The sequence below is a fragment of the Trachurus trachurus genome (genome assembly GCF_905171665.1).
Source record: "Trachurus trachurus genome assembly, chromosome: 13".
Lineage (NCBI taxonomy): Eukaryota > Metazoa > Chordata > Actinopteri > Carangiformes > Carangidae > Trachurus > Trachurus trachurus.
The window spans coordinates 40,667,136-40,694,838 of NC_139892.1; the positions used below are offsets into that span (position 1 = coordinate 40,667,136).

General features: G+C 43.6%; 1 protein-coding gene across 1 annotated transcript in view; it reads right to left on the reverse strand.

The window, feature by feature from the left end:
* Positions 1-26,193, reverse strand: part of nlk2 (nemo-like kinase, type 2) — a gene marked incomplete at its 5' end in the record, with an annotated part of 28,767 nt that extends 2,574 nt beyond the window's left edge. The window contains 8 exons of the mRNA XM_083985779.1: positions 7,412-7,498; positions 8,026-8,127; positions 14,938-15,147; positions 15,738-15,823; positions 21,585-21,691; positions 25,052-25,107; positions 25,887-26,016; positions 26,120-26,193. Of these exons, the coding sequence (XP_083841905.1) occupies positions 7,412-7,498; positions 8,026-8,127; positions 14,938-15,147; positions 15,738-15,823; positions 21,585-21,691; positions 25,052-25,107; positions 25,887-26,016; positions 26,120-26,193 (852 nt within the window). The remainder of the gene's footprint in view (positions 1-7,411; positions 7,499-8,025; positions 8,128-14,937; positions 15,148-15,737; positions 15,824-21,584; positions 21,692-25,051; positions 25,108-25,886; positions 26,017-26,119) is intronic.
* Between the last annotated feature and the right edge of the window lie 1,510 nt (positions 26,194-27,703).

Genomic DNA, 27,703 nt, shown 5'->3' on the forward strand with positions numbered 1-27,703 from the left:
TAAACTAACCGCACATTGGGGATCTAAACAGCTGCTGTCTCGCATGAAAAAATATTAAAACTTAATAAAGTGACAAAATAACAGCGCTACAGTGGGAAATAAAACAATAAGTAATGGTGGCGCGGCGGATGTCGGGGTGGTGGAAGAGGTGTGTTTATGAAAGCAGTCTCCACGGTGATGTCACCGTAGCAGCAGAACCAATCTGGTCATGTTGTGGTGTGCAGCCTCATGAGCCTCATGAGCCCAAACCAAAAAACTCAGCCACTTTCACACCCCAGGTTTTCAGTTTCCACTGAGGTCCAACCCCAGTAGACATGTTTTAACAAGGAACAATGAGATTTCCGGGTGATGACTCCTTTAAAATGTCAAGAAGAAACATATAAAAACCAATGAAAACTGACCAACTGCAATGCATTTCAATGGACATGGAAGCAGAGAATGTCCCAGTGTATGGGCTAGCTATGCGCAGTGTGATTGGCTCATCGCGTTTGGGGGCGTGGCTTAGCCAGAGGTCAATTATCACATGACTCAAACACTGTGACTCAACAGGAAGAACTCGTCATCGACATCGAGTTCTTCTCCCTCTTCAGTGATTATTGATTAATGATTATAGATTATAACTACAGATTGTATTTCCTGAAGGAAATACGTGTGAATGCTGAAAGCAGAAACGCCACACTGCAAAAAATCTAATATCTAGAATATTTGTCTTATTTTTAGTCAAAATGTCTCATTCTCATTTCTAGTCAAAACAAATCTCATTCTACTTAAAATAAGACTCGGGGGTTCCGGGTTTGGACATGGAGTGGTAGGCTACGTGGCATCAGAGCTCTCGATAGTCAAGTGTAAAACTCCCCGAAAACTCGAATAACTAAAGCTAGAAATCACTCAGACTTTAATGTGAACGGGGAAAAGCTGGAATGGGAAGGAAAACAAGACAAACTCATACTAAAAACACGACGACAGACGAAACGGAGGAACCGCTAGCTAACCGTGAAATGGAGGAAGACGGCGGCCATGACACAACACACCTCACTGCAAGTGAGGCGGACAAGGGGTCAGACATTGAAATCATCAGCAAGGAGATAAGGGATTTAAAAACAGAAATAAAAGATGCCCTTCGCTCATTTGGTGAAACGCTGAGGAGCGACGTGAAAAAAGACTTGGACGATTTCAAACAGGACATAAACCAACAACTTGCTAAAGTCGCCACTGAGCAGCAACTACAGAGCGGTAAAATCAACGAGGCTGAGTCGCGGATTGAAAAGCTGGAACATTGGGCACAGGAGGCTAACGACGCTCTTATCATCTCACTGCGAGAACAAAAAGCCCTGCAAGATAAGTTAACTGATCTGGAATCCAGATCGAGGAGAAATAATCTCCGTATCTACGGAGTTACAGAGGGAGAAGAGGGCGAGTCTGTGGCCAAGTTTGTTCAAGACCTGCTCAGACGTGAACTCCACCTGCCGGAAGATTTTAACTTCAAAATTCAAAGAGCGCATCGGTCACTTGCACAGAAACCTGCAGACGGAGCCCAGCCGAGACCCATCATTGTGAACTTTCTGGAATTCTCCACTAAAGAGAAAGTCCTGAGAGAGGCATGGAGAAAGAAAATACAGCTGGGGAATAAAGTCCTGTCATTCGACCACGATTACGCGACAGAGGTTGTGCAAAAGAGAAAGGAGTATAACGCTGCGAAAAGAATCTTGAAGGAGAAAGGCGTCCGGTTCCAGACGCCGTTCACCAGGATGAGGATCCATTGGGAGACGGGAACTCGAGTCTACAACAGCGCCGGGGAGGTCAAGCAGGAGCTAGAGAGACGCGGACTCGCAGAGAAGACACCGGCGACACCGACAACACCGACGACCGCGGCGGCGGCGGCGGCCGGGATGGAGTCACGGCTCCGCTCAGCCATGGAGTGGCAGCGTAACGAGGGATCCCGGAGGAGCTACTCATCAGCAGCTGCACGAGCCAAGGAAAAGCTGCAAGAGTACCGAAGATTCTTTGATTAAAGATCACTGATTACATAATGAAGCAAAACCGGTAGGAATATTCTGATAAAACCAGTGTTTTTAGTTGTCAGAATAATGGCTACGATGCTATTCCTATGCTAAAAGAAAAGAGACTATCTGAGGTCTGGGTTACTTAATTTTCTCTTTAAGTTCTAACGTTGGACTCATTTAGAATGACTATAACCCTCACTGTAGGTCCTGTCATTTCTAAGTTAGGCCCCTCTTTATCTAAGGGGGTTTTCCCTAGATCCACCAATGGGATCAGATCGTGGGAGGACGGAAAGATCCTCCCCTACTGTTTGGAAGTTCACCTGTTATATTTGACCTGTTTGTTTCATGCCACTGTTTTGGCATTGTTAGTGGGGCTACTGATGTTTTCTTTTGTCTTTTCTTTTTGCAATAAGTGATGCAGAGTAACAACGTGAGAATAGCGTCCTTAAATGTGAATGGGTTAAACAATGTGATTAAAAGAGGAAAAGTAATGGCAAAAATTAGGAAAGAAAAAATTCAAGTGATATATTTACAAGAAACGCATCTAACTCAGCAAGAACATGATAAACTGAGGAAATTTGGATTTAAAAATACCTTTTTCAGTTCATTTAAGAAAGGTCCTAAGAGAGGAGTCGCCATACTAATTTCCAACTCTGTTAATTTTGAACTCATTAAAGAAATAAATGACAAAGAGGGGAGATATGTAATAGCAAAAGGGAAATTGGATAATCATTTAGTTACTTTGGTCAATGTCTATGTGCCACCTAACTCTGATAGAACATTTTTGAAATTATTGTTTGAGATCATAGCCCAGGAAAATGAAGGTATTCTAATATGTGCGGGGGATTTCAACATGATTCTGAATACTAGACTGGACACAACTAATAACAAGAGAACTAAGACTCACCTATCGAAACTTGTCAACACCTCTCTAGCTGAATTGGGGATGTTCGATGTTTGGAGAGAACTCCATCCGTTAGAGAAGGACTTCACACATTATTCTGCTCCACATTCGGAGTACTCCAGAATAGATTATTTTTTTATGAACACAATAGACAGATATAGAGTAGAGGAATGTAAAATAGGGGTAACTGACTTATCTGACCACAGTATTATTTACCTCAATATCCATCTAACTAGGAGAAATAAAAATACACTCTGGAGATTAAATGTGGGTATGCTGAATAACCAGAAAACACAGGAAGAGGTTAAGAAAGAAATTAAATGCTGCATTGAGGACAACCTAGACAGCCCAGTGGATCCTACCATACTTTGGGATACGGTAAAAGCTGTAATGAGAGGGAGGTTAATAGTGAGGGCAGCTTACCAAAAAAAGACTAGAGAGGAAGACTATAAGAAATTGGTTAAACAATTAATAATACTGGAACAGCAACATAAAAATAAAAAAGATGATCCGGCTTTACAACAAATAATCAATGTGAGACGGCAGATAGATGACATCCTAAGTCAAGAGGTCGAGAAAAAACTAAGATTCATTAAACAGACCTATTATGAATCTGGATCTAAGGCAACTAAATATCTGGCAAGAAGACTTAAGGTCCAGCAAGCTTCTCACACAATACATAAGATTAGAGACCCTGTTACGAAACAATTACTGTTTGAGCCTGAAGAAATAGAAAGTGTTTTTAAAGATTACTATGAAAACCTATACACCCAACCCACAGCAAAAAGAGAGTGTGAAATGAAAGAATTCCTTGATTCCTTGGACTTGCCTGCTATTGGAAAAGAGCAAAATAAAAAATTAATTTCCAGCATCACAAAAAAAGAACTAGATGCCGCAATTAGTAGATTAAAATCAAACAAAACGCCAGGTAGTGACGGATTCCCCAGCGAGTGGTATAAAACATTTAGGGAGGAACTATCCCCGCTACTTCTGAATTCCTTCAACCAGACACTGACAGAGGGCAAACTGCCTCCCTCTTGGAAAGAGGCCATAATCTCAGTTATTCCAAAGCAAGGTAAAAATAAAGAATTTTGCGAATCCTATAGACCTATTTCAATCCTAAATGTGGATTATAAAATTTTTACTTCAATAATTTCGAAAAGATTTGAAAATTTTATGTCTGACTTGATAGACGAAGATCAGTCAGGTTTTATTACAGGTAGGCAGACTCAGGATAACATCAGACGTATTCTGCACATGATAGATCAGATCCAAAGACAAGGCCTGAGAGCAGTACTAGTGAGCCTCGACGCAGAAAAGGCCTTTGACTGTGTCAATTGGAGGTTTCTGTATCAAGTTTTGGGAAGACTAGGGATTCATGAACAAATTATACAATGTATCCAAGGCCTCTACCAAGAACCAACAGCGAGGATAAAAATTAATGGACACCTAACTGACAGATTTATTTTACAGCGAGGAACTCGCCAAGGATGTTGTTTTAGCCCTACCTTGTTTGCTATATTTATTGAGCCGCTGGCACAATTGATCAGACAAAGTAACAACCTAAAAGGAATCCATATAGGACAGCAGGAGCATCGGATAGGGCTCTTCGCTGATGATGTTATTGTGGCTCTTCAAGACCCAGATAGAACATTTCCTAATTTGATGTCGATATTAGAAGATTACGGCAAATACTCTGGCTATAAATTAAACATAACAAAAACACAAATTCTTACACTAAATTATTCCCCAGGCCGAGAAATTAGAGAAAAATATAAAATAAAATGGAATTCGAAAGTAATTAAATACCTGGGTGTGGTATTGGCAAGAGACCACATTAAAACATTTGAAATTAATTATAAAAACATCAACAATAATATCAAGACAGATATCGGGCGGTGGTCTGCTTTTAACATGGACTTTGAGACACGAATCGAGGTAATAAAAATGAATGTGGTACCAAGACTGTTATATCTTTTCCAATCCATCCCACAGATGATTCCAGAATCACAATTCAGACAGTGGGATACACTTATTTCTAGATTTATCTGGGCCGGTAAGAGACCGAGGGTCAGGTATAAGACACTTCAATTACCAAAAGAAGAGGGGGGGCTGTCCTTGCCTAATCTGAAACAATACTTTTACGCAGCTCAAGTAAAGTTCCTGGTTTCTACATGCTGCCCTCTATATCAGGCAAGATGGAAAGACATAGAGGCCCAGATGGAAGGTTTCCAGATTCAGGCAATATTAGGGGACATGGGAAACAAATTGGCTCGACAAAGCAAAAATGAAATTATTAAACAAACATTGACAATATGGAACAAGATGGTAAAAGAATACAATATGGAGGGAGACATCAAATTATTAATTTGGCCTGCTCTAGATCCCAGATTCGAACCAGGAATCAGTGATGCTGGATTCAGGCGATGGTGGGACAGAGGCATCACAGCAGTATGCACAATAACTCATAGAGGGCTCTTAAAAAGTTTCAGTGAGTTACAAAAAGAATTTGGGCTGGAAAACAAAGATTTTTTTCGTTACCTGCAAATTAGAGATTTTTTCGATAAAAGAATCAAACCAACATTGTCCAGAGAGGGCAATACAGTGATAGATACTCTAACTGAAGCCTATAAAAAGAAGAATAAAAAAATTATATCTAAAATATATCAAGGCCTTCAGAAACAGAATGGGATCAACACAGGATACATTAAAGCAAAATGGGAGAAAGAACTAAATATAGAAATATCAGAGGAGGAATGGCGTTCTATGTGGAGTGCACAGCATTCATCTACAAGTTCAAAGAAGTGGAGAATATTTGGCTGGAAAAACTTGATACGTTTTTTCATTACACCTCTTATAAAAAGTAAATTCTCTCAATCACAAGAACAGTGCTGGAGGCAGTGCGGAAACATGAACGCTGATCATTCCCATATATTTTGGCTATGCCCAAAAATTCAAACCTTCTGGGGTCATGTTTGTACTACTGTGACAAAGATCCTGGGATACACAATCCCTAACAATGTGACGGTCCTCTATTTCTGTGTCCTAAATGAAAATGTGGTTCTTAAAAATGACTGGTATCTGTGTAAAATACTGTTGATGGCTTGTAAAAAAGTTATAACAAAATGCTGGTATAAAACAGAACATCCAAGCATTAACCAATGGATGGACAAAGTGAAGGAAATGTGTTTAATGGAAAAGATGACTTTCTCTCTCCGATCTAGAGGAGCAACCTTCTCCAGGAAATGGGAGAAATGGACTGCTTTTATCAAAACAATTGAGGACACTACACACTAATCAAGTAAAGACACTGGACATTATATATAGGTCTTTCAACTGAGGAGCCCCCATGTTTTTGTTTTTGTTTTATTGTCTTGACAGTCTGTTGTCAACTTGTTCATTTCTGAAAATACTAAATAAAAAGTATCAAAAAAAATAAATAAAATAAGACTCATCACATAAAAAGCAGCTTGTTTTTAGACACTTTTTACTTCTTTCAAGCAGATTTTCACTTGAAATAAGTAGAAAAATCTGATAGTGGAACAAGTTTTTCTTTCTTATTACAAACACAAAAAACTTGCTTTCACTGGCAGATTTTTCTACTTATTTCAAGTGAAAATTAGTTTGAAACAAGTGAAAATGATCTAAAAACAAGTTCATTTTTAGGTGATGAGTCTTATTTTAAGTTGTATAGAGATTAGTTTTGACTAGAAATGAGACATTTTGACAAGAAAAGGGCAAAAGACAAATATTCTTGTAAAGATGTAGAGTTTTTGCAGTGCATTGCTGAATTAGCAAACACAATTGACAAATAGTGCAAGTAGTGATCAACATGAAAAGGTATTATATAAGGAATCGAACCCACGAGCTCATGGCAGGAAAACATCCACCTCCGCCGTCTTCAGGCCGTTTTATCAGGTTGTTACAGCGCATCACAGTAGCATCCTCTGACCTCTGGGGCTGGGTATCGTTTAAAAATATTACCTTTAACACGATACCGATACCAACTGAGGACTTCATTCGATACTTTTTTTCAACTTCATTAGTAGGGGTGGGAGAAAAAATCGATTCACATAAATATCGCGATATCGTTTTTGACGATTTTTAAATCGATTTTTTTTTTTTTTTTTTTTTTTAATATTGTGCAATGTGCATTTGTTCGCCTTTTTTACATCCAGAGAGTCCAGGTTGTGAAAAGGGTTTAAGTTCACTTTATAATGGAGTATGTTAATTTCTAGGCTCCTACAGTGTTTGTGTGCAGATAAATGTTAAAAATGCTAAAGACTAAAAATCATAGAGAGAATCGGCAATATCGTAGAATCACAATTTAAATCGAATCACCATCCAAAAAATGGTAGAAGAATCTAATCGGGAGAAAAGCATATCGTCCCAGCCCTAGTCGGTACCTGAAAAGTATCGAGTACCGATACCCACCTGTTAAAGGGTCAGAGGTCACTAGACCATCCAGATGTGTGTGTGTGTGTGTGTGTGTCATGTGACTCACCGGGTCGAACACCAGCATGCGACAGAGCAGGTGAACGGCTTCGTGCGTCGCCTGGCTGGACAGCGTGTAGAGGACAGGAAGTGACGGCTGCAGGGACACAAACCAATCCATTAACCCATTCATCAAACAATAATCCATTATTAAATTAATCATCAACTATTCTGATAATCTAATAATCACTAGGGCCGATAGGGCCGATTCCATTCTCTAACGATCTTTGGGTCCCGATTAGGGATGTCACAATTACTTGTTTTCACAATTAATCGCGGTATTAAACGCCACAATTAATTAATCGCAAAGATTCCTAAATACCGTCACTTTCCAAAAAAAGATTATGTTGGAACCGAGTCGGCAGATGTGGCACCAAAGTAAAGGTGTAAAATATTGAATTTCTTTTTTTTCTAACCCTAACCCTCTGCACTCTGTAATTTAATGTAATTATTTTTCCTCTACAATTTTATCAGAGTGTGTTTTTGTTAATTTTCGTTTGTTCATGTGTATATGTGTTTACATATACATATATGTAAAAATAAAAATAAAAGGATAATTGTATCCCTGTAATTGGAAATATCTAATTGTATTTTTCAATAAAAAGATTTTGAAAGGGGGTTAACCTGTTTGTGAGGTCCTCTCAGGATGTGGGCACGAGCGCCTTCACACGCCGTCCTCATGGCCTCCATGGAAGGAGTCCCCAGCAGGTCGGTGATCAGGTCCAGCTGCACACACACACACACACACACACACACACACACACACACACACACACACAAACACACACACACACACACACACACACACACACACACACACACACACACACACACACACACACACACACACACACACACACACACACACAATAACTCATCAGAAACAGCAGTCTAGAAGTCAGAGACTATTATAATAAAAAATTACAAATCAAGAAGAAAAGGAATGCAATTTAATTTCTATATTTCATGAGGCATATAAAAAGAAAGATAATAAAAAGTTGGTCTCAAGAATATACAGAAGTATACAAGCTTCTAAGAATCACTCTACATTATCCATTAAACAACAATGGGAGAAGGAGTCAGAAACACAAATATCAGAAGAGACCTGGATAGAAATATGTGAGACACAAGCGACCGCTGCAAACTCAAGATGTTTAAGAGAGTTCGGCTGGAAGAATGTAGTGAGATTTTATATAACTCCTAAATGAACAGCACTACGAACCTCTATGGCTACTAACCACTTTACTGTTTTTTGGGCCTGTCTGAAAATCCAGTTATTTTGGAAGGAGGTGTCAACGGAGATAAATAATATGTTATTTTATATCTTGGTATTATTCCAAAAACAGTCTTGCATAAGGACAGGTACTTGTTGAAGATTCTTCTGGCTGGTGGTAGGAATTAAAGTCATAACCAGGAAGTGGTTGCAACTAGATCCTCCAACACTGATCCAGTGGCACGGGATCATTCAAGAAGTTCACTGTATGGAGAGACTAAGGCCCAATCCCATTCCCCCCTTGGCCCTACCACTTACCCCTACCCCCAGTCCCAGTCCCCGTTAGGACAGAGGGGTAGGGGGAAGTGGTGGGGCTACATACCCCTCCAAACTGAGATTTTTCAGAGGAACACTTCAAACGGAGGGGTATGAAAAGTTTCCCAGAATGCATCTTGCGGCAGCCGGCAGTGTTTGTGTGTAATAAAGGAGAGGAGACATGTAGCGTGTCTATCACATGAACTGTATTGAGAACTCGCGCCAGAGACATAAACAACACAGCACTTCCTGCTTTCAGTCGGGCCATACCATTTCCATACAAACGCTAGGGGGGGAACTACCACTATAGAACAGTCCCATAACATCTCCCCTTTTTTAGATAGCAGCTTAACATAGCCCTTATTGCACTTAATTGTTTAACTGTAACTTGAATTCAATTAGAAAATAAATTCCAGGTTGATTCCACATTACCCCCCTTTTTTCCACTTGTTTTTTTTTTTTTTTTTTTGTAACATCACACAATAACAAAACAAAACTGGCCCCAGCATTAAGTCCAGTCTATAGGTTCAGTCTGTTTGGCACCTTCACCAGCCTGCCGCTGGCCGTCCGGTGCCCTGGTGTGGGTGGTGAACCACCCATGGGCTGGTGAAGACCACTCTGCCCTGGTGGCCTGGCGTCCTGTGCACTTGTGCCACAGTCCACGACCTCATCCGCTGCATTTCGGGGTGGACTGCTGGGTTGTTCGACAGGCGGGCTGCTTTGCTGCTCGCCGTGCTGCTGGGGGTGGCGCCCCGTCCCTCCGACCTCTGCTGGCCGCAGGTCCACGCGGTTTCGCCGGTAGTATGTTCCCTCCACATCCACCAGGTACGATCTGGGAGCCACCTGCTGCATGCAAACTCCTCTTCTCCACCTGCCCGTCCTGTCCCCAGGCAATGGCTTCATTCTAATGTCCTGGCCAATGCTCAGCTCAGGCAGGTCCCTGGCTGACCTGTCGTACCAGAGCTTGGCTGTTTGATGTTTGACCCGCAGTTTGTCTGGAACCCCGGTGACCACGCTTGGCTCCAGGAGTGTGTCAGCCACTGGGAGTGGGGTCCTCAGTCTACGAGACATCAGTCTCTGCGCCGGGCTGCTGAACATGCCCTCCGAGGGTGTGTTCCTCCACTGTAGAATAGCCAGCCACGGGTCGTTGCCCGCACAGGCCGCCTTCTTACACAGATTCTTCACTATTTTCACAGCGGACTCTGCTTTTCCATTAGATTTCGGATGTCTGGGTGAGGACTTAACGTGTTCAAAGTCCCATTCTTTTGCAAACCTTTTGAATGTTTCACAGTCAAACTGGGGCCCACAGTCACTTATCACCCGGTCAGGCTGCCCGTGCCTTGCAAACTGGGCTTTGCATCTCAGTACTGTGGTCTCTGCTGAAAGATCTGGGAGCAATTCTACTTCCCAAAAATCTGAATAATGATCTACAATAAGCAGAAAGTCTTTGCCTGCCTGCCTGAACAAGTCCATACTCACAATCTGCCATGGCCGCGTTGGGAGTGCATGTGACAACATTGTTTCGCGCTGCTGCTCATGTGAGTATTCATTGCACGCTGAGCACTGGCTCACATAGTCCTTGACTTCCCCGTGCATGTTCGGCCAGTACAGCGTGTCTCTTGCCTGCCTATAGCAAGCATCTCCTCCTACATGGCTGGCATGAATGCGTTTCAACATTTCCGCACGCAGCAATTTTGGGACTATGACTCTCTGGCTTTTGAAGAGCACTCCATCCTGTGCATTGATCTCGTCCCTGATTGACCAATATTCTCTGATGGCCAGAGGGGTGTCCTCCCGGCGATCTGGCCATCCCTGGAGCACTGCTGCCTTCAACAACTGAAGAGCTTCATCTCCCTCAGTGTGTTGTCTGATCTGACTTAGGCGCTTGCTGGTGACATTCAGGTAATCAGCCTGGTTTATCTGTTCTGTGTCCTCCTGCGCCCTCTGCAGGTTACAGATGTTGTGTTTTGTGTATCTTGTGTCAGTCCTCTGTGGTAAAACTGTGGCTCTGCTCAACGTGTCACTGATGTGCATGTCGGGGCCTGGCTTGTATATTACCTTGAGGTTGTAATTCTGGAGCGTGAGCAGCATGCTCTGGAGACGCTTGGGGGCAGTGAGGAGGGGTTTGTTGAAGATTGAGGTAAGTGGCTTATGATCTGTTTCTGCTGTTATCTCCCCCCGCCCGTACAGGTAGTAGTGAAACCGCTGGCATGCAAACACAATACTCAGGCACTCTTTTTCGATTTGTGCATAATTTTGTTCTGTCTGAGTTAGTGCCCTTGATGCGTACCCTATTGGCTGTCCCTCTTGTAATAGGCAGCAGCCCAGTCCTTTCTGACTTGCATCACTCTGGATGGCGACTGGCTTGGTCACGTCGTAGTATCTCAGGATCGGGGCCGCTGTGACCAGACGCTTGATCTCTTCAACTGCAGCGTCATGCTTTGGTAGCCAGTGCCATGGGACGTCTCTGTCCAGCAGCCTACGTAGTGGCTCACACACCTCCGAGAGGTGTGGGGTGAACTTCGCCAGGTAGGTCACGAAGCCTATCAGTCTCTGTACTGCTTTGGCGTCTGTGGGGAGAGGCATATCCTGAACAGCCCTGACCTTCTCAGGGTCCACCCTGAGCCCCTCTGCTGACAAAATGTGTCCATGAAATTTGACCTCCCTGACCCTAAACTGCAGTTTCTTTAGGCTCAGTCTAAGCTTGACCTCCCTGCACCTGTCCATGAGCTCTAGCAGTTTCCTATCATGGTCTTTTGTGGCTTCCTCATCTGTGTCCCCACACCCCACCACCAGTATATCGTCTGCAATGGGTTCTACGCCCTTGAGCCCGGCCAGTAGCTCATGCTGTTTCCGCTGATATATCTCTGGGGCCACCGATACCCCGAAAGGCAGCTTTAACCAGCGTTTCCTGCCCCAGGGCGTCCAAAATGTGGTTGTGTAACTGCTTTCTTCATCTAGCTTACACTGTAAGAAGGCATCCCGCGCGTCTACAAGAGTGAAAACACGGGCCTTGGGCAGTTTATATAAAACATCCTCAAGTGTTGGCATTATGTAGTGGGACCTCTTCAAAGCTAGATTTAGTGACTTGGGGTCTATGCAGATCCTCAGTTTCTCTGGCTGCCTGACTATCACCATGTTGCTAATCCACTCGGTTGGTTCGGACACTGAGGCTAAATGTCCATCTCTCTCATGTTTGTCTAATTGAGCCCTGACTGCATCCCTCAGAGCTACTGGAACATTGCGTGGAGAAGCCTGCACTGGAGCTACATCTTTGTCTAACTCAAAATGAACCTCCCCTGGGAGCGATTCGACTGGTGCATTGAAAACGTCATCATAGGTTTTGATAAGATGCTGCCTAGTTAGACACTCTGAGCCGCTGTGTCCTACCATAAGTAGCTCCTTAGGTATGGTGAAGTGCATCAAACCTAGACGCTCGCAGGTGTCACCTGACAACAGGGGTCTCTGACTGCTCCTCACTATCTCAAAGCTCAGCTCGTGCATTTTTTCTCTCACTACACACTCTGTTTTGAATATGCCGATGGATTTTATTGACTGACCTGAATATAGAACCAATCTGGTGTGGCTTGGTAATAACTTTGCCTGGGGTGCCAGTCTCCTCATATCTGTTATGCTCATAACGTCACATGTCGCCCCTGAATCTAACTGGCATCTCTGGGATCCCCCATTCATCTTAATGTTGACAAACCATTTCTTACCACATCCCTGAACTGCCCCAATGCTCTGTGCAGTATATATGTGTGCTTCTGAGTCAGACGGGTTCATATCCTCCGGGTATTCGGTGTCTGCTGTGTTCAACTGTCTAGTGGTTTGGCCCTTCTTCATGCACATTTTTGCGAAGTGGTTCGCTGTTCCACAATAGCGACAGTTCTTGCCATATGCGGGGCAAAGTTCACGTCCGCGTCTGTGTATGTTGCCACAAAACCTGCATGTTGCGCCTTCGCTCGCGCCAGGCGGCTGATTCTGAAACCTGTCGTGGCGGGTCTGCCTGGGTGCAGCCCGCGGCCGACGGCTGTCTGCTGCATGCACTGTCTCCGGAGGTCTGTCGTGTGTCATTGCTTTCAAACTCATATCCGTCAGTTCTGCCGCCCGGCATATTTCTATGGCTGATGCGAGTGTGAGCTTTTTCTCTCTGAGCAGGCGACGGCGCACAGCCTCATCACACACGCCTAGCACCAGTCTGTCTCTTATCAGATCCTCTTTAAGGTCTCCGTACTCACAGGACGCAGCCCTCTCTCGTAGGCGCGTTACGAATGCATCGATGGGTTCTCCTTCGTCCTGCTTGCAGTTGCCGAAGATGTATCTCTCAAATATCACGTTCCTGGCTGGCTTGAAATGCGCCTCCAAAGCGTCAAGGATAGCTGCGGGGTCTTTCGCCTGCTCCGCTGAAAGTCCCAAATTATGTTTATATATGTGTCGACATTCACTGCCCATCACCCGTCGCAGGGTTGCTGCCTGTACATCTTTTTCTTTTTCGTTTAGACCCGTCGCCAGCATGTAGTCTTCAAACTCCGACCTGAATTCGTCCCAGTTGTTTGCGAGGTCGCCGGTAAATTTCATCTCTCCCGGTGGTGGTATTGCGGACGCCATCGTGATGCTGATGTCTTCTTCGGTGTTGCTTAGCTATTTGACTTGGTTATTTACTTCTGACACCATGTTTGTGTGTAATAAAGGAGAGGAGACATGTAGCGTGTCTATCACATGAACTGTATTGAGAACTCGCGCCAGAGACATAAACAACACAGCACTTCCTGCTTTCAGTCGGGCCATACCATTTCCATACAAACGCTAGGGGGGGAACTACCACTATAGAACAGTCCCATAACAGGCAGCACTAGCTGTAAAACGAAAAGCCGTTTTATTTCTCACTGTAGCGCTGTTATTACATCACTTTATCAAGTTTTAATATTTTTTCATGCAAGAAAGTAACTGTTTAGGTCCCAAATGTGCGGTTAGTTTACCCAAATGACGGCTGGTTAGAAGTTTGCTACGACGTTTTTTGGGAGCCAAACCGGCCGGCCAAACTACGTCCTCATCCCGGGGGAGAAAACGATCGCTGATTAACTTACCCGCAGGTTTTTAGAGGTTTACCACCGGCTAGTTAAATTCTTTTTAGCATTTAAATGTTGGTCTCATTGATGAAATCTGACAATTGTGGCAGTAACATTAGTTTATTTGGATGAAAAGTGAAGCTTCATGTACCAGTCAGAGGAGCAGGCAGCGCTGCCTCGGGGCTCTGTACGTACAGAAATCACCACATTTACATCAGTAAATAAATGTTTTACAATGAACCGATCAGTCTGCATTACGTTTTATCTTATTTTATATGTTATATGGTACACGGCTATTTGATTTCTGTAAAAAGCTCGCCGCATCAGCTTACGTAAAAGCCAGTGAGACTACGTGATGACGTATGTGACTGTTGAAGGGGTGTCCCAGTTCGTAGGGGTTGACTTTCTACCCCTTGTAGCTCCGTTTCAAGGGGCGAGGGGCAAGGGGTAGGGGTAAAATAGAGAAATGGGATTGGGCCTTACTTTTGTTTTAAGACTTCAGTTGGAGAAGTGTACGGAACGCTGGGAAAAATGGATCGAATATGCAGCTTGAATAGTCTGACATGTGACTATGATGTGTGTGTAATAGAATATTTAGATTTTAACTGGACCACCCGCGATGATCTCATGTTCTTTGTTCATGTAGATTAATAAAAAGTAAAAAGAAAAAGAAACAGCAGACTAGAGGAGAGAGGAGGAGAAAGGAGGATAAAGGAGGAGGAGAGAGGAGACAGGAGGAGAGAGGAGGAGAGAGGAGGAGAGGAGGAGAGGAGGAGAGAGGAGGTGCTCCTACCTGCTGGATGGGGCTCTGGGCCTGGAACAGGATGCGCCTCCCCAGCAGCTCGGAGAGAGAGGAGGAGAGAGGAGAGAGGAGGAGAGGAGGAGAGGAGGAGAGAGGAGGAGAGGAGGAGAGGAGGAGAGAGGAGGTGCTCCTACCTGCTGGATGGGGCTCTGGGCCTGGAACAGGATGCGCCTCCCCAGCAGCTCGGCGAAGATGCAGCCGACCGACCAGATGTCGATGGAGTTGGAGTAGTGGCGACTGCCCATCAGGATCTCCGGCGCGCGGTAATACTGCGTCACCACTTCCTGAGTCATGTGGCGCGACTCGTCCGACTCCTCCACCCGGGCCAGGCCGAAGTCACAGATCTGAGGACAGAGGTTCACGTTACTGCGTCGGTCTGTCGGGGGGGAGGGAAGGGCTTTTCCTCTTCTGAGAATATTTGTCTTATTTCTTGTCCAAATTTCTCAAACAGTCAAAACTAATCTCTTTTCCACTTAAAATAAGACTCATCACCTTAAGGGTTAGGGTTAAGAATTAACTTGTTTTTAGATCATTTTCACTTAAATTCACAATAAATAGAAAAATCTGCCAGTGAAAAGTGAAAGTAAGTTTTTTGTGCTTGTAATAAGAAAAACTTGCACACACACACACACACACACACACACACACACACACACTCACACACACACACACACTCACACACACACACACACACACACACACTCAGACACACACACACACACTCAGACACACACACACACACACACACACACACACACACACTCACACACACACACACACACACACTCAGACACACACACACACACTCAGACACACACACACACACACACACACACACACACACACACACACACACACACACACACACACACACACACACACACACACACACACACACACACACACACACACACACACACACACACACACACACCTTGAGGACACAGTTGCTGTTGACCAGCAGGTTTCCAGGTTTGATGTCTCGGTGCAGAATCCCAGCGGAGTGGAGGTACTTCAGTCCTGAGGGAGGAGAGCAGGTATTGATCCTTATTGATCCGTTATAGATCGGTGCATTGATCAGTTATTATTATTTTTTTTTTTTTTTTTTTTCATTTAAGTATTTATTTATTTTTCAACAAATAATAAAATACATACAAAAGACAACAGCAAACACATAGAGAGAAAAAAAATGTATATATATAAAAAAACTAAAAAAACAAAAACAAACAGGCAGTCAAAACAAAACTACAAGGACAGCACCCCTCTGTACCTTTATATGTTTGTGATTATATCAATTGTGATGTGATTCAACATATGCTTATTGTGACAAGTCCTTGATGTATCGAAAGAAATAGTCCCATACTACATGGAACTTCCCTTTAACATTGTTCTTCCTGGCAATCAGATATTCGAAAGATGCAGTCTCTGTCATCAGTTGAGTCCAATTTGCAAGCCCCGGTGTACACGTACTCTTCCAATTCCTCAGTATCAGCCTTGCTGCAGTAATGAGGCCTGCTGTTATTAGCGCATGCTGTCCTTTGTTGACTCCTCGTGGCAAAAGTGTGCTATCTCCCAGGAGACAAAACAGTGGTGATTCCGGTAAGTTTTGTCCCAACCACTCTCCCAATTTCTTTAATACTTCTTTCCAGAAAGGTACTACCACCGGACATTCCCAAAAGGCATGCAAAAATGTACCATATTCTCCTTTACACTTCCAACATCTTTTGTCTTCCACTAAACCCATCCTAAAGAGCTTCATAGGAGTATAGTAATATCTATGTATGATTTTGTAATGGGTAAATTTGCTTCTAATATCCCTAGTGGCCCACCCAACCTTGGAAACTATATTATGCCATTTCTCCCTACTTATTTCACATTCTAAATCTCTTTGCCATATTAATCTAAGATTCTCAGTGTTCACACTTTGTAGTTCCATTATGTTTTTGTAAAATATTGAGGCACTATGCATTGTACTTGGCAAGTCAAAAAGGTTTTGTAACATGTTAGGTTCTTCTATATTTCTGTTGAGTGGGAACACACTCCGCACACTGCTCCTTAGTTGTAAATATTTCCAAAATTCACCCCTTCCCTCCAGGAGAAATTGATCCACTAGTTCCTGATATGACTTAAAAACTGCATCCTTATACAGATCATCAATCACACAAATACCGTTCCTCTGCCAAGGATCCCAGCAAAATGATCGTTTACCTATCATGATGCGTGGATTATCCCATATGGACGAATAACCTTGTTTGTATTTTGATTTCCCCATCAACCTATGCACCTCAGACCACACCCAGTGAGAGTGCTTCAGAATAGGACTTTTTCCCCCCTCTACCACTTTGATCTGAGAAAGAGCCTGTATTGGTCTTGAGGGAGCCACCATGGCCATTTCTATCTTTACCCAATCTGGTTGAGAATCATAGTTAGCCCAATGCCTCACCAGTTTAGCCAGTTCAAAAGCCAAATTATATATCTCTACATTTGGAAGGGCCAGGCCCCCATTTTCCCTAGTAGTACATAAGTTTTTTATATTAATCCTAGGCTTTTTTCCATTCCACAAATATTCTTTAACCATTTGATTATATTGTTTGTATATGCCACTAGGAATGATTAATGGAAGCATCATTGATATATAATTAAATTGTGGTGCTATCACCATCTTAATAGTATTAATTTTGCCCCACAGAGTGAGATTAATTATCTTCCATCTTTCCAACTTATTTTTCATCTTTTGAAGTAATGGCATTAGATTCATTTCTATTATATCAGATAAATCAGCTGTCAACTTTAATCCTAGGTACAGTGGGTACTAGTTTCATTTGGACGTTTCCCTCACGGAAAGCGTGATTCACGCGTTGCGTGAAATTGTAGGTCACATTGTAGCCACTAGGTGGAAGCATCGTACTGAGATGCAGCTCAAAAGATTTTGGGGGTAATTCCACGTTTGACCACAACGTAGCTGCAATGGAGAGTGGCGCTGTTCATAGGCCATAGGTACTTCATTTGCAGCTGTGGTCGAGAGAGCTAGACAATGAATGGAGAGAGGGACCGCTACGCCGGTGATCAATGGTGTTGTTTATATTGTATCACAGTGGTCTGTAGCCTACGTTCAACAGGATCAGTGGTTCTCATGGGGGTCCTGGACTCCTCCATATTTTTGATCTCTCCTGGCCGGGTCTGGCTCCAAGTTTGAGCAGGCTAAATTGTCTCATATCTATTTTCTGCAAGTTCTGGTGAATGTAACAATCCACTCAGCCGACGATCGCTCGTTTAACAGTTTCTAAGCTGCTTTGTCCGTGCCAGCAGCCTGGACCCGATGCGGCTGGACTCAAGAGCGAAGCATTAATGCACATCTGTCAGCAGCTGCTCCAAACACACAATTTGAAGGGACAGATTAGATGCTGATTTTGTTACCAGTGACTTTGTTTCAGCCAAGAGCAGCAGGTTGTTTTAATGGAAAGTAGCCTAGGCTCGAGCATACAAAAAAGCTGATCACAGCCTGAATCAACAGTGTTGCTGCAAATACAACAAGAGGAGGCTGCTTTTAATTTCTGACAGTTGAACATTGCGCTTTTAAAAATGAAGCTTATCCAAACAAAAAACTGTGTTTTATATTGTTTTCATATATTTCACTGATTGTAATAGAATGCGAGTGTGTTTTATTGAAAGCGAGACTGTTTGGCCACAGTTTTAAAATAATCAGAATATGAGGAAAGAATCTGATCGATCCAGAGCAGCATTAATTTACAAGTTTAATCAAACTTCTTCTAAATAAACGTAGGCTAAACATTCAATAACTCGGGTCAGGTCGGACCACATGCTTTTTCTCTTCTTCCTCACAGGATCGGTGTTTTATTTTATTAGCCTACATGAAACACGACGATATTTCTTCTCTTTTTCCCATCGGCTTCTACATTTTTGTCCTCCGGCTTATGAAACTTTTGAACTGAGAATGCTGAGAGAATGAGCATGCTAATAAGCGATCTACAAACGTTCAAAAAAAAAATCCAAATGAGCGTCATTGATCGTTCGTTCTAAAAATTAAATGTAGGGGGGAGAGCCGGGTCGATTGATACACGGGACGATTGATACACAGCGATTTCCTCGAAAACCACACAAGCTTGAGCCGTCAGATTTTGTCACTATGTTCAGCACTCAACACCGACCAATCCTGGGAAAGCTTGTGAAATTACGTCACGCCATTCAAAAGTTATTAGCGCGAACCGGTTTTTGACTAGGGAAAGTAAAATGTTACGTGCGGTAGTTTTTTTGTGATCAAAAGTTGTATTGTGTGTTTCATGCAATAATAATATGACCTAACAACAGATGAATTCGTACATAAACAGGTCCTAAATTATGAAATGTCATAGTTTTGAAGTTTAGAGGCAAAACAGGTTTTATTGTCAGTAGTCGCTGCAGGGACGATTGATAAAGCTGTTTCAAATGTCCCTCACGCCACCGTGCGTAGTGACTGTGGTCACACTGCGCGATCAATATCTGTATATAAATCACCAAATTAATAGCCTGTTTTGCAATGAACAACAACCGATTTGAATGAACAACATGTATTTTTAATAAACACCAGATATTTTTAATGTTCGTGTTTATGACGTGAATCAACAGATATTCAGCAAAGTGAGGGGAAAATGCCGAGGGTAAAATGACAATATGTTCAACTGTGTCTCCATAAACATGACTTAGGGCAGGGAAATAAGTCAATGAAATGAAAATGCAGTCGTCCAACAACTCGTACAAAAGAAGAAAGGCGAGTTTAATCGAAATGCGGATCTTGACAATTACGCACGGGACAAAAATATTTATTTGACCTATTTATATTGTGAGAAATTATGTGACATTTTGGCAATGACGAGTACACTAGTATGTTGTCTGATATGCTGCATAAAAACGAGAGTAAGGTCAGTAGTTTCTGTTTAAAACGCTGTTTCAACCCTCCCTCCTCTGTGTCTCAAACGACCCGCATAGGTGGGGCGTTTGAGACAAATGTCAACTTACGTTCAAAGTTATAAAACAGCGCGATCATCCAACATATGTGTTAAATTACACTTGTAACTAAGAGAATACACATGTGAGTTGTTGATCACATGATAAAAATGTTTGTGTACATAACGTCATCTTTGAAAAAGACGTTTAAATGAAAAGTGTATCAATCGACCCGGCTCTCCCCAAAAAATTTAAATAAGATAAAGGTCACAATATGTTTGTAATCACATATTAACAAGAGCATTGTCAGACATTTTAAATAAAAACAAGAAAAACAAGAACAAGTCCAGTTTATATTGTCGTGTTACTTTTGACCCACCCCCCTGTTACTTTCGTCCTGCTGTTGCGTCTACTGGCAGCGGCGGCTTAACGAGGGAATCACCTTCAGCTGGATGTGTCGTCACTCCCTGAATGGGGGGTGTCCCCCCCTTAATTAAAGCCGAGCTGTGGACGCGGCCAAGCGCGCTCCAGGAACCACGACCCTATTCTTCCCCTTCCCCCTTCCCCAAAGTTTTAATCTTTTGTAGTAAATAAAGTAAGAGTATTTTTGAAACCAAAGAACCGCCTGATCCTTTCCCTGCACCTCACAAACCTGCCGTGAGGGACGAAAGTCACAAAGCGCAGCTTCTCTTCAAAGTCAAATTACACCGACGTCGTTTCACATTTTTACAAAATAACACCTGATAGAGAACACATATGAGATGGTGATCACAACAAAAAAATGTCTCTTTCTGTAATACTATCTTTTTAAATGACATTTATTTGAAAAATGTTACTTTCGACCCTGCTCTCCCCTACATTTTTGTCCTCCGGCTTATGAAACTTATGAACTGAGAAGTGTGAGGAACCGGTTTTTCTGTTCAAAGCAAACAGCTGTGTGAAGTAGCCTACTGTGGGGGGCAGGACTTTTGTCTGACAATGTACTTGAGTGAAGTATCCACAAACACACCCATTGGTCAGAGATAAAGAGGATGCTAATGTGTTACAGTGTCCAGCTGTCGTCACAGCAATTATTACAAGCACATGATGCAGGTGCTAATGTGTCGCTAATGTGTTATAGACAGTTATAGACCCTTGTGTGGTCACAACAATTATTACAAGCACACCTATTGGTCAGAGATAATGGAGGTGCTAATATGTCGCTAATGTGTTATAGACGGTTATAGATATAGTTTGTGTTTTCTGTCAAAACATGGATGAAACCTATCAACTTTGTAGCATATTTCTATCGAGGGGATGTTATTTCAGGATATCGAGGGGATGTTATTTCAGGATATCCTCACTGCTCCGTGCTGCTGTCTTATAGAGGCGTCCTGCTGCTCACAGATGCCACCTGGCGGTTGTTTGGGCACATTGCAGCTTCTGGTGAAAACACAATTACTCCTCCACAAAAAATCCGCGTGAGTCTCCCGTGACTCTCGCGTGAATCTCGCGTGAAATCGTCCAAATGAAACTAGTACCCACTGTATTTCATTCCTACCGGGATCCATCTAAACTGAAAATTAGAGATCTCCGATTGAGAGAAAAACCTAGATATAGGCATCACCTCGGATTTCTGCCAGTTAATTTTATATCCGGATATTTGAGAAAATGATTCAATCTTATTAAGGATTATGGGAATAGAACTAGCTGGGTCTGAGATAAGTAGCAAAATATCGTCTGCGTACAAAAACAGCTTATGTTCTGTCCCACCACCCCACACCCCTTTCATTGATCAGTTATTGATCAGTTATTGATCGGTTATTGATCAGTTATTGATCACGGCGACAGAACGAACCTCGTAGAATCTGGTAGAGGAAAACTTTGGCGTGGTCGGAGCTGAGCGGCTGCGGAGACACGATGATCTTATGGAGGTCGCTCTGCATGAGCTCAGTGACCACGTAGCTGAGGAGGAGTTAAGGTCCAGGAGGAGCAGGAGGGGAGGGGGGGGGGGGGGGGGGGGGGGGAGGAGTAAAGGTCCAGGAGCAGCAGGAGGGGGGAGGAGGAGGAGCAGGAGGGGAGGGGGGGGGGGGTCGGTTTAGAACCTTCGCTCTGGTAGCTGAGGTAACCATGGTAACCACGGTAACCACGGGAGCGAGGGCTTGGATATTCACATCACCCGGCTTGTGATGTAATAAACCGGGTGAAATTAAAACGGCTTGTTAAGAGACACATTTTCTGACTATGGCAGTTTACAAAATGTTGACGTAGTCGTCAAAACTGACGTTTAAGGGGTGAGGAGGCAAATACACAAACTAAAGCTATGAAAAAGTGAGTTTTGCATAATATGTCCCCTTTAAGGTCCGGGGGGGGGGGGGGGGGGAGGAGGAGGAGTTCAAGGGATATTCCGGCGTAAATTTAACCCATGGTCCAAAGCACCGTAACACCGAGTTAGACCCCCCACCCCACCCTGGAGAGATGAAGTCTGCTAACCACTAGCTTCTCTAGTTGTAGCAACGTTAGCAAAGACCGCACTATAACAAACAGCGCAGTCTATTGATGCACCGATTAAAAAGCCACTTACAGCCACGAATAATGCTCAGAACAGCATCAACATCAACAGTACAAACAGGGTCCCATCCCATAATACGAGGCATCAAACATCTGTTAGCTTAGCCTGGTTTCTATCTAAAAGAGACGAAAACAACTCACCCACTCTGCTCCAGTTATACGCTATGCAGCAACTTTCCATGTCCAGCACAGAGTCTAGGCACTGGCAACACACACAGAGGCCGACTGGCAGCACAAACATCTGGTTTCAGCACAATCATCTGGTTTCAGTACCAACATCTGGTTTCAGCACAATCATCTGGTTTCAGCACAAACATCTGGTTTCAGCACAGACATCTGGTTTCAGTACCAACATCTGGTTTCAGCACAATCATCTGGTTTCAGCACAATCATCTGGTTTCAGCACAAACATCTGGTTTCAGCACAAACATCTGGTTTCAGCACAATCATCTGGTTTCAGCACAAACATCTGGTTTCAGCACAAACATCTGGTTTCAGCAGCCGACAGCACAAACATCTGGTTTCAGCACAATCATCTGGTTTCAGCACAAACATCTGGTTTCAGCACAATCATCTGGTTTCAGCACAGACATCTGGTTTCAGCACAAACATCTGGTTTCAGCAGCCGACAGCACAAACATCTGGTTTCAGCACAATCATCTGGTTTCAGCACAAACATCTGGTTTCAGCACAATCATCTGGTTTCAGCACAAACATCTGGTTTCAGCACAATCATCTGGTTTCAGCACAAACATCTGGTTTCAGCACAATCATCTGGTTTCAGCAGCCGACAGCACAATCATCTGGTTTCAGCACAATCATCTGGTTTCAGCACAATCATCTGGTTTCAGCACAATCATCTGGTTTCAGCACAAACATCTGGTTTCAGAACAAACATCTGGTTTCAGCACAAACATCTGGTTTCAGAACAAACATCTGGTTTCAGCGGCCACCGACAGGCAGTGACCACCAGACTGACCACTTGATTCTGTGATGTCTGCTTGTTGTAGCCATGGTTACAGGTAGTCTGCTTGTTGTAGCCATGGTTACAGGTAGTCTGCTTGTTGTAGCCATGGTTACAGGTAGTCAGCTGTTGTAGCCATGGTTACAGGTAGTCAGCTGTTGTAGCCATGGTTACAGGTAGTCAGCTGGCGTGGAGGTGGTTACCGAGTGAAGTAGAGTCCCGCAGCTCAAGGATGAATGTGTGTGTATTACTCCATATAATGCAGCTAAGTTCCTATGTATCTTCATCAGTTTATGAAAGTTATTATCGAGTGTTCACAGGGAAATGAACAGAGAGAATCACGTAAACAAGCGTGAGATTAGACGCAACGTCACACACGCGACCGACGCCGTTCGTTGCAGGAAGAGACTGTCTGTAATTTAATGAAGGAAACATCACGGACACGGCTGAGTTTATGGAGTTTGCGAACAACAACGACTGGTTTCATTTCGATGGGCGCTGCTATCAGTTTGAGACCGAGTTTACTGAAGACAAGCTGAAGGAAATGGAGGAGGAAAGTCAAAGAGGGGCAGCTGCGGTGGTCACTGCCTGTCGGTGGCCGCTGAAACCAGATGTTTGTGCTGAAACCAGATGATTGTGCTGAAACCAGATGTCTGTGCTGAAACCAGATGTTTGTACTGAAACCAGATGTTTGTGCTGAAACCAGATGTTTGTTTGTGCTGAAACCAGATGTTTGTTTGTGCTGAAACCAGATGTTTATGCTGCCAGTGGCCGCTGAAACCAGATGTTTGTTTGTGCTGAAACTAGATGTCTGTGCTGAAACCAGATGTTTGTTTGTGCTGAAACCAGATGTTTGTTTGTGCTGAAACCAGATGTCTGTGCTGAAACCAGATGTTTGTTTGTGCTGAAACCAGATGTTTGTGCTGAAACCAGATGTTTGTTTGTGCTGAAACCAGATGTCTGTGCTGAAACCAGATGTTTGTGCTGAAACCAGATGTTTGTTTGTGCTGAAACTAGATGTCTGTGCTGAAACCAGATGTTTGTGCTGAAACCAGATGTCTGTGCTGAAACCAGATGTTTGTGCTGAAACCAGATGTTTGTTCTGAAACCAGATGTCTGTGCTGAAACCAGATGTTTGTGCTGAAACCAGATGTTTGTGCTGAAACCAGATGTCTGTGCTGAAACCAGATGTTTGTGCTGAAACCAGATGTTTGTTTGTGCTGAAACCAGATGTCTGTGCTGAAACCAGATGTTTGTGCTGAAACCAGATGTTTGTTTGTGCTGAAACCAGATGTTTGTGCTGAAACCAGATGTTTGTGCTGAAACCAGATGTCTGTGCTGAAACCAGATGTTTGTGCTGAAACCAGATGTTTGTGCTGCCAGTCGGCCTCGGACGTGTGTTGTCAGTGCCTGGACTCTGTGCTGGACACAGAAAGTTGCTGCATAGCGTATAACTGGAGCAGAGTGGGTGAGTTGTTTTCGTCTCTTTTCAATAGAAACCAGGCTAAGCTAACAGTGTTTGATGCCTCGTATTATGGGATGGGACCCTGTTTGTACTGTTGATGCCGTTTGGTGCTGTTCTGAGCATTATTTGTGGCTGTAAGTGGCTTTTTAATCGGTGCATCAATAGACTGCGCTGTTTGTTATGGTGCTAGAGAAGCTAGCGGTTAGCAGACTTCATCTCTCGGTGTTACGGTGCGTTGGACCATGGGTTAAACTTACGCCGGAATATCCCTTTAAGGTCCAGGAGGAGGAGACAGGAGGAGGAGACAACAGCAGGAGGAGGATACATCTCCTCGAAGTAGTCGATGTGTGGCGGCTGCAGGATGTCCAGAGCAGAGAGGACCTGAGGACACAGGAAGTGATGTCACAGACGTTATGATCAATTCATTCATTCATTATTCATTCATCCAGTCCATTTTTATCTAGTTTTTTCCTTATAATTGCTGCTTTCTATGACGAGGACAGCAAAGTAAGAATTTCATTGTCAGGGAAACTCACCTTTCCACTGTGCAAATGACAATAAACACTTTGAACTTGAACTTTGAACTCTGTGTGCGTGTGTTAGGGCTGTCAGTTTTTAGAAAAATGAGGTTCGAACGATTATTGAATGACCCGTAATTCGTTCGGATATATTCGAATATTACCCCCCCCCCCCATCCCCCCCGCGCCGCAGCCGCAGCACACACAGTCGCAGTGTTTTATTTTGAAAATTGACCGGATACTCTCGTTGTTTCATGTTTGACTTCCTGCCCAGCTTGACGCGATTGCTCGCGGCTCTCACACAAACTAGACCAGACGCTGCACGGCGCGAGCCGGCCGCGGAGGTGCACGCCGCGACACCACACCAGCGGTTAATATGGGCACAGAAAGTAAACTGGCTCCGCTTCTCGGCTCTTCGCGGCCCTTCCGCGTCCGGTGGACGTTCCGCGGCGCTATGCAGGCACCGGGCACTGCAGCCAAAGACGGTAAATAGAGTATCTTTGCTGCAGCCTGCATATCGAGCAGGTCATTACTGCTCCAATACGAACTTTTCCCCCCACATTCGAACGAATATTCGAATGTCGAATAAAAAGTGACAGCCCTAGTGTGTGTGTGTGTGTGTGTGTGTGTGTGTCCACTCACGTTCTCGTGCTTAAAGAAACACAACATCTTCAGCTCTCTGAACACTCTCTTGCAGGACACCAGGTTCTGGAAGACGTTGGGCATCTTCTTCAGGGCGACTCGTTTCCCGTCTCGGGGGTCCGTGACCGACCTGCAGAGAAGACGAGAAGGTCACATGACACTCGGCTTCTCACCTCACCTCTAACCCCCCACCCCACCACCACCACCACACACACACACACACACACACACACCCGTGCAGCGTTCTCACACTTCTCTTGAAATCGTTTCCCAGGACTTTTCCCAGCAGCTCCAGTCTGACAGACATGTTGTTATTCTACATCCTCTGTCCCGTTTAGGGATGTCACGATGATAGATTTTCTTTGTACGATTATTGTCAGAGAAATAATCACAGTGTTACGATTATCATGATTATTATGAATTAATTAATTTCACAACATATGAATGCGTAAAATCAAACACAGTCAAAATATAATTACATTACACATTTTTACACTAAATATTTGAAGTATCTATTATTCATATGTAACCAATTATTAAGTGTTTTAAATATTCAAATCATTAATTGTCATCTATACCAAATGTTTAAGTTTATTTTTAAATTGTTTGTCTGTTTGTTTTTTATCACAAATGAGACGCTAACATTTCAATTCCTATACCAATTGTATGTTACGTAGGTAAATTGACCAGTATTTCTTACATTTACCTTAACTTTTGTGCACATCTGCCTCTGTGTTTCCAACATTATCTTTTTTGAAAGTGACGGTATTTAAGAATCTTTACGATTAATTAATTGTGGCGTTTAATACCGTGATTAATTGTGAAAACAAGTAATCGTGACATCCCTAGTCCCGTTCATGTTATTTTCAACAGTTGAACCTTATTTTGTACATTTTTGTTTCTATGTTTCTTCCTCTCTCAGCTCCAGAAGTCTGGTTTAAAGAAGTGCAGTCTGTGGCTCTAAGTTATGCAATTTGTTTCAACCCGTACAGTTTGGTTTCAACCAGGGAAGAACAAAAAATGCCCCTCAATTACTGAGATGCAGATTCACACGGGACTAGTTTTACCACGGGACGTCGGCCTTGGGTGAAATATAGTCGGTCATTTGCAGGGGAATTTTTACTTCACAAATTACTGACATGGCGCATTCACACGGGATCAAGATCACAGACGTCCTCCGCAATTATTACAGATTACCAGAGGTCCCCAGGTAAAACTAATCCTGTGCGAATAGGGAAAATTGGTCAACCATTTTCCAGGTTTTCCAGGACAAGAGGGACCCGCCGCCCCCACAGTCGCCGCTCTGCCTCCAGCTTCCTGTGGACAGTTGTCCTGCAGGTTGTGAAGGCCGGGTGGTGATTAGCCCTGTGGGGGGGGTGAGGGGGGGTTAGAGGTGAGGCCTCGTGAGGAGCGGAGCAGCTGCAGCCTCCACTGAACCACTCAGAGAGGATCAGGATCAGGAGACAGATGGCACCGGACTAAGACCCGGGTTTCACCGGACCAGCAGAAAGCTGCTGCTGCTGCTGGACTCAACACAGACCACAGACCAAGGGGGCAGTTGTGGGTCTGAGAAGTGAAGTCACTTCCTCGTTCAACAAACTGCAATCCCCTCTTCTTCCTCTGGGGGCTGGTGTCAGAAAGCAGCATTCTCCATAGACCCCCATGTTAAAATCACCCACTTTACATCCTCAATAAACATGTTCAAAGCCTGGTGTCAGAACGTTTTCTGGTCTCAACCTAGGGCTGGGCGATATGGACCAAAAGTCATATCCCGATATATTTTGTCTGAATATCGATATACGATATATATCCCGATA